Below are 14,006 nucleotides of genomic sequence, written 5' to 3' on the forward strand. Positions count from 1 at the left end.
CACTTAATCCCCTGCGCATCCAGTGTGTCACACCGATGTTTGACCCTCCGCAGGCAGGGTCACAGCCTGCTGGTTTTGTCCTGCTGGCGTAACATGGAGGCGGGGCGGGGGTTATAAATCTGGGAGCACATCACATGTCCCCCAGCGACACCCACTGCAACAGCCACGCAGCCCTGAGTCCCAGGCTTCCCTGGCTCCCGCGCCTGCAGACTACCTCCAGCGTGAGTGGCTCTGCGGTGGGAACGTTGGGCCCCTGCTCAGAGTCCCGGTACGTGGGCCCCCCCATCCCACCCTCCCACCCCTGGTTCCCGGCCTTTAGGAACAGGAGCTACTCTGCTTGGGGCTTCTGGGCATAGGGAGAAAAAGTGGAGGAGGGAGGGCAAGGCAAATATGGAAGAATCTGCAAGAGCATCATGGGAGATACAAAGTGCCATGGGACATAGTCAGATGCCCTCCTGGCCCGCTCCTCCCTACCTCCTCAGACTCCCCCGATCCTCCCGATGCCCTCATGTGTGCGTGGTCCAGTCTGAGGCCATCTGAGTAAACGTGAAGGCTCCTTGAGGACCCACTTTGATTAAGGGTCTTTTTCTCCAGGGCCTACAGCTGACGCTGCCTAAAAAGCTGGAGCCTTAGCATCCTACACCCAAAGAACTGGCAAGTCCCCTTCTGGGCAGGTGAGTCAGACCGACCCACCCCGCTCATCGTTGTGCTAGACGTGGTCGGTGGTCACCCCTCCCACCTCGGGCGGCAAGCCGTGTTGGGGTGCCTTGGGCTCCATGGGGCCCTGCCCACCCCTCCCACTGCCTCCTGGGACCTAGATGTACCTGGAGGGCAGTGAGGCCAGGATCTGGAGGTTTGGAAGGGCTGCTCTGCGGGTACTTCTGGCTGAGAGGGAGAGATGGGGAGACGGCACCAACATTTACAGCCCCCAGAATCCGCACTGGGACTCGCTTACAAAAGAGGCAAGGTGCACGTCACCCCGGCCTGCCCCTATTGGAGTTGAGGACCATACCCCTGACCCTCACTCCTCTCCAATAGGTGCTGGGAGGGCCCTTTTAGGCGACGAAGGCCGCTTCTGAAGTTGGGGCATCCCAAGGAAGCACCAGCAGCCAAGATGTCCACACAGAGCACTGACGACCTGGAGCCCAAGGCCTTGGACCTGCAGCCTGGGATCCCAGAGGCCCCAAACCACCGGCAGCGGCGGCGCCACACGCTTCCCGCCAGTGAGTTCCGCTGCCTCACTCCGGAGGACGCTGCCAGCGTGTTTGAGATCGAGCGCGAAGGTGAGCGGGCCCCCGCAGCTGCCCTGTGGGGAGGAGCCCCTGTCCTTGGTGGCTGGGTCCCCAGAGGATCAGATTGGAGGTGTATTTCTGTGTGTGCGCATGCATGCATGTTCAGGAAAGCGGGGATGGGAACAGCCCTGAATCCCGTTTTCTTGTGGGCGAGGGCGGGTGTGGGGGGGCGGGGTGGGAGACCCCACCTGGGCTTCTGAGCAGATGCTTGGTGTGCAGTGGCCAGCGGCATGTGGCGTGGTGACCACTGAGTCACCTGCCGTGCCTCCTCCTGCAGCCTTCATCTCCGTCTTGGGCATCTGCCCCTTGTATCTGGATGAGGTCAAGCACTTCCTGACCCTGTGTCCAGAGCTGTCCCTGGGCTGGTTCCAGGAGGGCTGCCTCGTGGCCTTCATCATCGGCTCACTTTGGGACCAGGAGAGACTCACTCAGGTGAGGGCAGGATGGGGCTGGGACGCTCGGCCGCTGGAAAGCCTCTGGAAGGGGGGCTGTCTCCCCCAGGCCCTGGCTTCTCCTGCTCAGATGGAGGCAAAGGAGGCCAGGGGCTGGAGTTTCTTCCTCTGGTCCTCTCCCGGGTCAAAAGGACTCACCTCTTCGGGGCTCAAAGGCCTTCATGAAGGGTCCTCCATGGGGTGGAGGGTAGAGTTCCCAATCTGGGGCCCTCCACGGCTGGGAAGGGAGCCCCGCCTGCAGGCACTCAGGAGACACTTGCTCTTGGCCGGGTGGGGGCAGTTTGGGAGGCAGGTACGGGCCGAGCTGGACCTGGACTCACAGCCCTGCTTGTTTCCAGGAGTCACTGACGCTGCACCGGCCCGGGGGCCACACTGTCCACCTGCACGTGCTGGCCGTGCACCGCGCTTGCCGGAGGCAGGGCAAGGGCTCCACGCTGATGCGGCGTTATCTGCAGCACGTGGGCGGTCAGCGAGCGGCGCGCCGGGCCGTGCTCATGTGTGAGGACGGGCTGGTGCCCTTCTACCAGAGGCTCGGCTTCCGCCTTACGGGCCCGTGCGCCATCACCCTGGGCTCGCTCACCTTCATGGAGCTCCAGTGCTCCACGCGAGGCCACGGCTCCCTGCGCCGGAACAGCGGCTGCTGATGCCTGCCATCCCCACGGTGCCCACAGCCCCCCGGCCCCGGTGTCCCCTTCTCTCCCCAGCCCAGGCTGGATGCCCAACCGTGCCAGAGGTGGGGCTGGGTTGGTAACTGGGGACGGCAGGAGGTGTCCTGCGACCCGCCTCAGTGATCCCGTCGTTCTCAGGAACCGATGGTGGACCCTCTGGGCAGGCAGCCTCCTCGCCTCATGTGAGGTGCCTGGTGCTCAGGCCCTTATTCTCCCCAGCCTCAGGGATTTCCCTTCTCGTCCTCAGCCCCAGAATGGGGGGTAGCTGGGAGCAGGGAAGTGCAGGGGCTACCTCCCAGCTCCCCCCATGTGCCCCCCACCGCTCGCCTCGGACACCCTGGGTCCTCTTCCCTCTAATAAAATAGTTGTGCTTCATAACCTCCTGTGGCTTCTTGTGTGGGGTGAGGGTTGTGGGTGAGGCACAGTGAAGGGATGAGGTCTGTGCCTTCCCCCCGCCGCCGTCTCTGCCGGGAAAGCCAGCCCCTCACTGCCCCTGGGGTCCAAGGATTTGACCCGGCCCTCTCAAGGGACCCCCTGAGGCTTTCCATGGGACCCCAAACCTGGCTTCCGGTCCAACCAAATGCCCCACAAGTTTTCCACTGTCCCTTTGGGCCAAGGCCCTGCCCTTGAGCTCACGGCTGACCCCCCACCAACAAAAAAAAAGTCCCAGCTTTCCCTCTGCCAGAGCCCCTCAGGTCAAAAAATGATACTTTTAGAGAATATCATTTAATACATTCGAGACATCATCCATATAAAGTTAGCGTTACTTTTAAAAATTAGAACCATAATATAAGCCAGTAAAAAATGGGCCTGGCTGAGCCTTGGGCAACCCCTGGGAGCAGGTCCTTGAGGTGGCCCAGCCCCCACCCCCACTTGGGCAGGAGCGAGGCAGAGTGGGGTAGGGCCGGCCTTCTCAGAGCCAGCCCCACAAGGCAGAACATTGACTCAGAGGGAGGGCCAGGACAGACAGAGAGGGGACAGCCTCTGTTTGCGACCATCAAGTGGAGGCTCTCAGCTTCCCGGCCTCGCTGTGTCTCCATGCTCTTTCTCTGCCCCAGGCCACGGCAAAGCCTTTCCCACACGTCTGGTCCAGGAGCATTAAGGGCATGCTCACCAGGCCACTGCTGGATAAGGGGCACGGGCTCATAGGGCAGGGAGGGGAGGCCTCGGTGAGGCAGGGGTGGGAACCTGGTGGGAACCCTGGCCACGTCCCAGTAAGGGCATGGCCACAGTAATGGGGTGGGGGGGGGCAGGCCCCAGCTGGGGCTGAGTGGGGAGATCGGCAAAGCTGGGGACCTTGGGAAGGAGAGAAGCCCACCCCTCGGCAGGGGTCCTGCCGGCAGGGGAGCAGCAGGAAGGCAGGGTCCGAGTCCCGGCGCTGGGGAGAAGCACATGCTCGGAGGGCCCCCCAGACTGAGGAAGGGGGGCCTCACTCCCCCAAGGACCTCGCCTTTGTGACTGTCACCGCGGGGTCAGTGTGGCTGGTGGGGGGAGGGCCGGGGCCCCCGGAGGCGGGTCTCTGGAGCGCGGGCTGGGGTGCTCTGCAGACAGGCAGCCCGTCCAGGCCTGCCTGGCGGGGGTCAGTGCAGCACCTGGTCCAGCTCGTACTTCTCGCAGAAGCGGCTGGTGAAGGGGAAGCAGGTGAGGTACTCGATCCAGGGCCAGTTGATGGGGTAGACGTACAGCCAGATGACCAGAGAGGCGAAGAGGCCGGCGAAGACCAGCAGCGACACCAGGATGAGGGCCCGCTTGCGGTACTTGTCGCTGGTGCCGAAGGTGATGTAGGGCAGGAAGGCGAAGGCCAGCAGCAGGCCGCTGAGGAAGCCGAAGATGTGGGCGATGTTGTCGATCCAGGGCAGGAGGCCGCAGATGAACAGGAACAGCACGATGGCCGACAGGTTCAGGAAGGCCTTCCAGGGCCGCTCCAGCAGCTGCCAGCTCTGGAAGAGCTCCACGAAGAGGCAGGCGAGGAGGCCAAACTGTGAACCTGCCGGGCCCACCTGGGGCGGGGAGGGGAGCGGCGTCAGCCCGGGGTGCCAGGTGCGAAGCCGGGGCGCAGCCGGGTCCTCCTACGGGCGGGCTCTCCCAGGGGTGGGGAGCCGGCAGCTGAGGCTCCTGGACCAAAGTGGGGCCTGTGGCACCCACCCTTTCTGCAAACACTGAGGACCAACTACGTGCCCAGTGTTTAGTCTGTGCAGTAAGCAGGACAGACAGGCCTACGCCAGGCAGCATACGGCAGGATGGACAGACACCGAACAAGCCAAGGGCATGGGGTCGAATCAATGGAAAAACTGTCACTGTTTCTGTGGGTCATGAATGTTTGCACCCTGGAGATTTCATGCAGCTCAACCCACAGCTATGTGACTTGCAGGTAGGCAGGCAAGGGTCACGGTCACGAAGAGAAATGAAGCAGAGAAGGGGAACAAAGGGAGGGACAGGGTCTGGGGAAGTCTTTCTGGAGGTGATGCCTGAGCATGACGCAGAAGCATCGCTGTTTCCTTGCTCCCAGGGATTAGGGGATCAGCTAATAAGCCCACAGCTTAGCTGTCCATCTGCTGTCGAGCCTGGCCCGGGTGGGGCCGTGTGTCCCTCTGGCGGCTCCGGGGGGGAAGGGGCGGGAAGCAGCAGAGCTGGCCCTCCTCCCTGCCCCGTCCCCCGAGTCCCTACCTCCGCCCGGTACGGGAGGAAGATGGCGCTGGCGAGGTTGCCGGTGATGCCACTGAGGATGAAAATGATGGAGATGCGGTGCCAGCCGGCCAGCTTCTCCAGGTCCCGAAGGATGGTCATCTGGAAGACCACGGACACGAGGCAGTGCACCACGCTGGGGAGGGGGGCACAGCAGGCGTCAGCCGTCCCATATCTGCCCCCGGCTGCCAGCCAGGAGTCCTCCTCCACGGGCCCGGGGGGTGGGGGGCAGGCAGCACAGCGGCGTGGGGGGGAGGGGCGGGCAGCGAGGGGCCTTTTACCCTGCGTGGAGGAACAGAGACAGCCAGAGCCTGTAGAACTGATCTGGGACCTCGGGGTTGAGGAAGGGCAGCAGCCCACACACCTTGTCCAAGCAGTGCACCTGAGGGCAAGCACGGGGCAGTCAGTGCCTGTGACCCAGCTGGCCCCGATGTGGCGGGGCGGGGGGGTGTGCAGAGCCAGACACCTGCTGCAGGAGGGGAGGCATGAGGCCGGCTCCAGCACGCTGCCGTGCTCACCTGCTCACCCTCAGGGCCCCCGCAGGCCCTGCCTCACCTGGGAGCAGAGTGTTGCCTCTTCATGGAAATAGCCATGCATGAATTCACAGTACTCCCGGGTGGTGATCTCACAGCTAGGGGGACAGGGAGGCACGGGGATACATCAGAGCCCCGAGTACCCCTGCCCACTGGCAGGAGGGGCGCCTCTCTGTGGGGACCGAGCTCTGGGGCAGGCTCCCCTTCATCCTGCTCACACCACGGGCGACCCCAGAGTGGGGGAGGGAGGACACTAGCCCGCGTGGCAGGTGGCAACAAGGAGCTGGCTTACCTGCCCTTGGTACCAATGCAGCAGGGGCGGCCCTTGATCTGGCAATCCATGTGTAGGAAGCCAGTTCGGTTACTCTTGGCCTGCTCGGTGCAGATCTGCGGGGGGGACGACACGCCCACACTGGGTTGGGCCCCTGCAGCGGCAGGCACCCTCACCCTCTCCCTGCCCTTCCTAGACCATTCTCCACCCCAGACACTCACTGGCCACTTGGTGATGTCATCAGGCCAGATGTGGGCGCCACTCGAGGCTGGCTCCTCACAGGTTCTGGAGGCAGAGGTCAGAGGGGGCAAAATGAGGAGCTGTGCGCCCCCCCCAGCCTGCCACACCCACCTGCTGACATCCCCAGGGGGAAGCACAGACAGGACACTCAATCCCATCTTCTCACAGCCCAGCTGGGCCACCCTGAGACTGGACCTGGGGTCTTGGTGGCACACTGCCCCTGATGTCCGCTTCTGGCCCAGATCAGACTTGTCCATGGGGGGCCCCGAATCATCCTGCCACTTGACAAAAGTGGCCAAAGTCTCCTGGAGGATAGAGGAGGGTTGGTTGCGACTAGGATAACACCATCCCCTTTAGAGTCGGCAAGGGACCCTCTGGACTGGGGCTCTTCCCCTGGTCTCCAGGGCTCAGGCTCATCTCCCAGACCTCCACCCCTGGCTGACGTTCCCAACACCTGGGAACATCACTTGCTTCCTTCTCAGGGGCTGCGGAGATTCGCACTCTCCCTGTATGGGGCCAGGAAGGAGGGAGGGGATGCGGTCACTGTCCTTGAGGGCCCCTCCCCTGTGCTGGGGCAAGTGAAGATGGTGCACAGGACCAGAGTGGGGCTGGCAGGGGCTAGGGGGCCTGGCCCCACCGAGCAGTCCTTCCGCTGGGTCTGGATGCAGCCCGAGTGGTCGTTTTGGACACAGCAGCCCGAGTCCCGCTCTAGGTCTCGCTCCCGAAGCACCAGCTGCTCGATCTGCTGGTCCTTCCGGATACAGGGGGAGAACTTGGCTCCTAGGTGGATCAAATCAATCTGGGGGAGGGGAAAGAGCGAGCCTGGGTCCAGAGCTGGCCACTCTGTTGAGTTTCCCCTGAAGGTCCCCTGATAAGAGGGGCTCCCGGGCCAGCTGACCCCTGCCCAGCTGGGGGCGACAGGGCCCCAGGGTTCCCTGCTGAGATGCTGTCCCATCCCCCTGGGCCCCTCACCGAGCTAGGGCCTATCCAGAAGTTCTCTTGCTGGATGTACTTCACACTCTCATACACACCTTTGTTCCTCAGCACCTGGTGCAGGGGCAGAGGGTAGGGGTTTCAGGGGTTTCCCATCCCAGGGTATGGCCCCCAGAGTGGGGCTGAGAGGTAAAGCTATGGTGAGCCCGGAGCACCTCCCGCATGGGCCAGGTTGTGGCCAAGGGAGGGACTCCGTGGCCGACGATGCTGATGCCTCTCAGGAGAGGCTGGGGCCCCCAGAGGGGAGCACCCCTTCCTTAGCCTGACTCACCAGCTGGGTGGTGACGTGCTGGGCAAAGCCCGCGGGTGCGATACCATACGTGCAAATCACCAGCAGTGTGATGATGATGTGGACGAAGGTCAGCCAGTAGGTGAAGTAGGGCCTGGGGACAGAGGCCCTGGGTCAGCCCAGCTGAACCCACATCCCAACCCTCACCTGCTGAGCCCAGCCCCCATCAGCTCTCACTTGCTCTCTCCCCTCCCCTTCTATTCCCCTCCAACTCGTCCTTCACCACAGTGACTTTGTAAATGCACCCTCACAGATCGCTCTCGCAGCTTACGCCCTGAGACAGCTTCCTGCTCCCCTTGCAATCAAGTCTAATGTCACCCCCTCCTGGGGGCCTTAATGCGCCCACCCACCTTCTCTCCTTACAGCTCCTAGAACAAAACCATGATCCCTGCAGCCCCAGGGCCTTTGCACACGGCATTTCCTCTGCCAGAGACGCTCTTCACGTCTCTCTCTGCCCGGCTAACTCCTGCTCGTGCTGACCGCAGCCCTCCCCACCAGCCATCCACTCACTCTCTGTCCTCCTGGGACACTTGCTACGCTTGTTACTCGTTTTTTGATTTTGGGTTTGATGTCGATCGGGTCGCCGCCTGGGGCACACTGTGAGAAGCGCCCCTCCCCAGTCCTCTGGTTCCCCCCACGGTCCCGTCACTCACAGAGCTTCGAACTGTCCCTCGGGCCCACCCCGCCCGCCCCGTCCCTCCTGTTGGAGCTGTTCCAGGGCCTGTGTGCTGGCGCTCAAGGAATGCTTGTTGACCGCGGTTGGGAGCTGGTCGAGAGAGCCGGGAGGGTGAAGGGGCAGCAAGCGCCGAGGACCCTTCCCAGGCGCCACGCATGCTCGTGGGGCCACCCTGAGGACTTGTCCCCGCTCTCCTCTCCCACACGAGCTGCTCACCAAACGCCCGCACAATAAAGGGGGTGCCGCAGGAGAGGGGCCTGGGGCCTGGTTCCCGGCCCTTCTCCCCTCTGCCTCCAGCCGAGGGGCGCCCGAGAGGCGCGGCAGCCTCACCGGTGGCCGTCGAAGCTCTCCAGCTGGCGCTGCACGGTGCTGCTGATGCTGCGGCGGTAACTGCGGTTCAGCCAGGTGCCCACCACGCCCAGGCCGTAGTGCCGCCTCTGCCGGCCGAACGCGAAGCGCTTCACCTTGGCGGCGATGCGCTTGCCGCGCCGGGCCGCCGTGACCGGGGCGCGGCCGTGCTCCTTCCTGGTGGGGGACGGCCCTCAGCCCGCTGCCCGCGCCCCCACGCGCCCCAGGACGGGGCTCGGGACGGACTTGGCGGCCCGGGGGCCCTCCCCCGCCGTGGCGCCTCCCCGCACCCAGAGGAAGGGGGCCCAGAACTCACAGAGGGATCTGCGTCCCGTCGGGGGAGACCGGGGAGGCTGAGCGCGGGATCCCCCGGAAGTAGCTGGCCGAGAGTGGGGGAGATTCAAACACGTCGTCGGGCATGGAGCTCATTTCTTCCTGGGGTGGGGTGGAGTGGGGGACACAGAAAAAGACAGTGTGAGGAGTCACTGTCCATACTGCTCCCAGCACCTCAACTCAAGGACAGAACAAAGCTAGACAGGCTCTCCGGGAGGGAAATGGAAGGCACGTGTCTGTCAGCCCTGACGGTGGCTTTCCCGGCTGGCACCCTGCCCTGCCAGGTCCCCAGCAGGAAGACAGGAGCCCAGGAGTTCCACGAGGTGCCACATCCCAGCCCACCAGTGGGCCTTTGGATCCCTCAGGGGCTCCTGGCAGAGCATGATCAGGGCCGGGTCTCCTCTCCTAATTCCCAGGCCACCCCGTACCCAGTCCCTGAGGCCCACACCCCATGCTTGCCTTACTAAAAAACGAGGAGTCAAATGTGTCTGCTCCGTCCACCACATCCTCGTCCAGGAAGCTGGGGTAGGCGAAGCTACGTTTGACCACACGGCACCGCTGTCCCGTGGCATCCAGCACTGAGCGCCCCTGGAGAGGGCAGGGCAGGGCCCGGGCGTCAGGCCCAGGTCAGGTGCCTCTACCCCCCGCCCCCTCCAAAGGAACTGTCAAGCCCCTCCTCCCGGGGCAGCACCTCGGGAGATGGGACCCTGCCCAGAGCACGGAGCGTCTGCGGAAAAAGGCCAGAAAGCTTCCGTAGCCCCGAACCCATGGCTCTTCTCAAGATTTTCGGTTATCCTCACCCTGCTGACCTCCTGCCCTCTGGCTGGGGCAGCTAGCTCCCACCACTCGTTCTGCACCCTTACTCCCCAAACTCGGGCCATGTCCCCCAGCCGCAGCTTCCTGGCACAGCACAGCAGGCCCCTGTCTGCCTCTTTGACCCCAATCTGCGGCTACTCCTCCTGTAAGCACCCCTCACTAAAACCACATCAAACCATGCGCTCTTCCCCTGATGTGCCATGCCCCCTCTACCTCCAGGCCTTTGCATAGGCCCTTCCCTCTGCTAAGAATACTGTTCCTTGCCTTCCTTTCCTGGGAAGCTTTTCCTTATTTTTCTGGGCTCAGCCCAAGTGCCTGTCCTGACATCAGCCCCTCTCCTGCGTGGGCCCCAGCACTCATCATGCTGAGTAGTGACATCGGCCCGCCCAGGGCTGGGAGCCCTTCCAGAGCAGTGACACTGGTTCGTTTCACTCTGCAGTCCCCGGGCCCCACACAACACAGGGGCTGAGTGAACTCGGGTGAAGGGTGGTGCCTGCACGTGTCCTACTTTCCCAGCTCGTGTCAGTGCAGAAACCGGCTTCCCAAACTATGGAGAACTGGGGCTGGAAGGACGTGGGCCGGGCTCCTGAGCTGCAGGGCCCCCCCTCTCTGCCAGGGAACCCGGTGCATCCACCGCCCTTGGCACAGAAGGACGTACCTGGGTGAGCTCTCGAGGGGTGCTCTGGAGAGAGGGAGGGAGGGGCGGCGGGGGCCGGGCAGAGGAGGGGAGGCATCTTTACCTTGAGGAGGGCAGCGGCAGCCTGAAAGCTCATGTGGGCCACAGACATCCTCTTGCGGCGGGGCAGGTGGGAATAGCCGGAGCGGACGCTGGTGAAGGAGGTGAGGGACAGGACCCCTGGGGTCAGGGGTGGGTGCGGGGCGTGGGGCCTGTCCACCTCATCCGGGTGGCGGAACGCCCGTCCGCGGGCCAGGGGATCCACAATCTGGAGGGAGGGAAGGCGGGGTGAGCAGAGCCGACCGGCCGGGCTGAGTCACCTGCCGCCCCCTGCCCCGGGGGAGCCCACCTTGGGCATCTTGCAGGGTTTCGGAGACTCAGTGCCCTGGAAGGAAGGCGCCTCCTGGCTGGGGAGCTCCAGGTCGCGCTGGCATGGGGCCTTGAGGCGGCCGTAGCGCACGCTGCAGTGATGCAAAGTCCTGCGCTGCCAGTGCTGTCTCTTCAGCTCCCAGTCGCCGCTGACCCCAAACCACTGGGCCGTGCCCCTGCGGAGCGCACACAGAGCCGTGGCCACGCGCCCACCGCCATGGTGGCGGGGGCGGCGGGACAGGGAGCGCGCTCGGGCGGGGGGGACGGGAGGTGTGTGCAGGGGAGGGCACGCGGGGGTGACGGGAGGTGTGTGCAGGGGAGGGCACGTGGGGGTGACGGGAGGTGTGTGCAGGGGAGGGGACAGGAGGTTACAGCGCATGCGTGCACCCACAGCAAGGGGCAGATCGGCTCCCCCTTTTGCCCCCGGGTCGGTACCCAGTGACCAGACCAGAGGGGAGGAACAGAGTCTGGGGCTGAAGCTGGGCTGGCCAGTGCCTCCTCCGCAGCCCCCGCTCCTTGACCTTGAACCCCCCAGCCTCCACACTGTGACTTTCTACAAGGCACACGTCCCCCTTGGGCCTCAAATCCCACCCCCCGGAACATGCATGTTCCAGCCCTGCAGGGAGTGCTGCTCACGAAGGCCTGCCTACTCCTAGGAAGGGGACACAGGGCCAGGCCCAGCGGAAGTCCCCAGGGCTGCTGGGGGGGTGGGGGTGGGAAGGGTGCTCACTTGCGAATGCTCTGGGACAGGGAGGCCTGGCGGCGGAAGCCAAGGCGCTTCTCCGAGCTGCCCTCCTGCCACCGTCCCCGTGGCTCCTGGAGGCTGACGCTCTTCACATAGGCTGGGTTCCTGGGCCTCTGCGGGAGGCAGGGCGGGAGGATGGGCTGGGACTTGGTGGAGCCCAGATCCCGGCCTCGCTCTTCTTTGGCTCCCTGCGCCAGAACCCTGAGAATACACCTCACCCCTAATGTACACGCCTGAGCTGCTCTCCTTCCGACTGTAAAGTCACCATCCGTCACACTCTTCAATGAACCCTAGCATGATTTCCCAGCTCCCTACACAGTGCTCCCCCCCCCCCCCCCGTACGCAAAACAGCCCCCGGGGTGAGTGGGTAGCACCAACACAGGACCCCTTTTATGCCCCAGGACACTCTCAATGAGCTCTTTATGGAGCGCTGGTCCAGCCTGTCTTCATTCCCATTCTCCAATGCTGTCGCTTCACTCAGATCAAGGGGTCAGGCTGCTGATGCCCAGCACGTGGGGTCCCTCCCCCAAGTCTGACAGCCCCTCGGGGGGCCCCGGGCGGGAAATGCAAACAGCCGGTCCTGGTGGAACCAGGGAGCCTCTCTCGAGGACTGTGCTTCTGGTCTCCCCGTCCACCGACCACCGGGAGACGCGGCTCCTGCGCTCAGGGCCCACTCCCTGTGACATCTGGGGCCGGGGAAGAGGGGGTGCAGGCCCAAGTGAGGGGTGACACAGGCAGTGGGGGCCTCCCCCGCCCAAACGGTGTTGTGTGCACAGCTGTCACTCCCCAGCGAGCCTCCAGGCTGCCCCCTTACCTGGGGCAGCATGCTGGTCTGCTCGCCAGGGGCCAGGGTCTCGGGTGGCGGGATGGTGATGGACAGGTTGGGCGGCTTCCGGCTCTGCAAGCGGCTGCTGGACACAGAGGAGACGCTCTCGCCATTCTTGTCAGCGGAGGCCATGGTGGGCCAGGGGCAGGGCGGCTGGAATGGGAACGGGGAGAGGGGGCATGAGTGTGTCGACAGGTGGCAAGACAGGAAGGGACCTGGGGGCCCTGGTGCCAGGGCGGGCGGCCCGGGCTGAGAACAACCTGCAGGAAGTCAGTCAAGCCTAACGCTGGGTTCCAAACCACTCGGCAGAGACTGAATCTGAACTGGGTGGGGTAAGGCAAGTAGGTCTAGTTCTGTCCTTTGTTTGCAATCCAGGCCCACAGGGGCCTGGGGAATACCCACCTTTCCACCTCCTTCCATTGGTGGTCTCTCAGCTTCAGGCAAGGACCACACCCAGAGAGGAGCCGGAGGGCAAAGGACAGAGCTGCAGTGACCTTGGCCGCCTTGTCAGCCTGGTCAAGGTAGGCCAGGGGTCAGAGGGCAGCTTCTTTGACCTTGGGGCAGGGCTTGGGGGAGGACAAGGCGGCTCCAGGGTAACCCAGTGCCCTAGCCGCAAACAAGAGGTCCACAGTTGTGCAGGCAGCAGGTGGTGCTCCTAGTAGCCGTCCCTGGGTTTCTAGGGAGGAAGCGGTTGGTAGCTCAGCCTCATTACCAGACAGATGGGAAAGCCACCATGCTGGTTCCTGTCCCCTGGGCTGCCTGGTTCCTTTTTCAAAGGTAACTGAAACGGCCACCTGTTTGGTACTTTTTTCTTTTCATGGACGAAAAATGTTAACCCCAATGATAAAAGTGGCATATACTCATTGTAAAAACACAAAAAGACTCCAGTGATTATAAAGCAGAGAGTGAACTCAAAGTCTGCCTGTCACCCTGTCTTCCAGGTAAGAGCCTCTTTGCACCTGGAAAAGGATACACGTACTTAAAATGTTACACGCTCACACCATACCTTTTCATCTGTAGGGTGCACATCAATGCTTACAGACAGATCTACCTTATCTTTTTTTATTTTAAGTAGGCTCCACATCCAGCGTGGAGCCCAACGTGGGGCCTGAACTCACGACCCTGACTGAGATCAAGACCTGAGCCGAGATCAAGAGGCGGATGCCCAACCGACTGAGCCGCCCAGGCGCCCCTACCTTATCTTTCTTGATGACTGCAAAGATTTCCTTGAGTGGAATGCACCAAGATTTAATTAATGCCAGACTGATGGCTGTTTAGGGTGTTTTCAGGGACTCCTGTCCAGTGTTAACTGACACCCTTGCCTAGACCATGTGCATGTCCCAGCGCTATCCCAAGACAAACTTCTAGAAGTGGAACTGCTGGGTTGAAGAGTAAGTACATCTTGTTGGCGGGGATGCGGAGAAAGGGGAACCCTCCTACACTGTTGGTGGGAATGCAAGCTGGTGCAGCCACTCTGGAAAACTGTATGGAGGTTCCTCACAAAGTTGAAAATAGAGCTACCATATGATCCAGCAATTGCACTACTGGGTATTTACCCCAAAGATACAAAAGTAGGGATCCGAAGGGGTACGTGCACCCCGATGTTTATAGCAGCAATGTCCACAATAGCCAAACTGTGGAAAGAGCCAAGATGTCCATCAACAGATGAATGGATAAAGAAGATGTGGTATATATATACAATGGAATATTAGGCAGCCATCAAAAGGAATGAGATCTTGCCATTTGCAACGACGTGGATGGAACTGGAGGGTATTATGTTGAGTGAAATAAGTC

The 14,006-nt window shown here is 62.6% G+C and overlaps 2 protein-coding genes across 5 annotated transcripts; one reads left to right on the plus strand and one right to left on the minus strand.

The window, feature by feature from the left end:
• Positions 1-1,099: 1,099 nt before the first annotated feature.
• On the plus strand, positions 1,100-2,388 carry AANAT (aralkylamine N-acetyltransferase). Its single transcript, XM_021680828.1, has 3 exons — positions 1,100-1,283; positions 1,570-1,724; positions 2,083-2,388. The coding sequence occupies exons 1-3, from the start codon at positions 1,115-1,117 to the stop codon at positions 2,386-2,388; spliced, it is 630 nt and encodes a 209-aa protein (XP_021536503.1). The 5' UTR covers positions 1,100-1,114.
• Positions 2,389-3,150: 762 nt separating this feature from the next.
• Positions 3,151-12,705, minus strand: RHBDF2 (rhomboid 5 homolog 2). Of its 4 annotated transcripts, none has more exons than XM_044921949.1 (18): positions 12,615-12,705; positions 12,201-12,365; positions 11,372-11,574; positions 10,622-10,817; positions 10,337-10,540; positions 9,240-9,368; positions 8,764-8,882; positions 8,430-8,624; positions 7,406-7,517; positions 7,114-7,188; positions 6,779-6,940; positions 6,337-6,446; positions 6,123-6,186; positions 5,923-6,017; positions 5,653-5,728; positions 5,379-5,479; positions 5,080-5,233; positions 3,904-4,412 (listed from the first exon to the last, which is right to left on the minus strand). In XM_044921949.1, the coding sequence occupies exons 1-18, from the start codon at positions 12,630-12,632 to the stop codon at positions 3,993-3,995; spliced, it is 2,598 nt and encodes an 865-aa protein (XP_044777884.1). In that variant the 5' UTR covers positions 12,633-12,705; the 3' UTR covers positions 3,904-3,992. The 4 variants fall into 4 exon arrangements, with proteins under 4 accessions (XP_021536655.1, XP_021536654.1, XP_044777884.1 ...); XM_021680981.2 differs by having other exon boundaries at positions 11,372-11,499; positions 12,615-12,704; XM_021680980.2 differs by lacking the exon at positions 5,653-5,728 and having other exon boundaries at positions 3,151-4,412; positions 5,080-5,199; positions 11,372-11,499.
• Between the last annotated feature and the right edge of the window lie 1,301 nt (positions 12,706-14,006).

The sequence above is a fragment of the Neomonachus schauinslandi genome, chromosome 15, assembly GCF_002201575.2.
Source record: "Neomonachus schauinslandi chromosome 15, ASM220157v2, whole genome shotgun sequence".
Taxonomy (NCBI): Eukaryota; Metazoa; Chordata; class Mammalia; order Carnivora; family Phocidae; genus Neomonachus; species Neomonachus schauinslandi.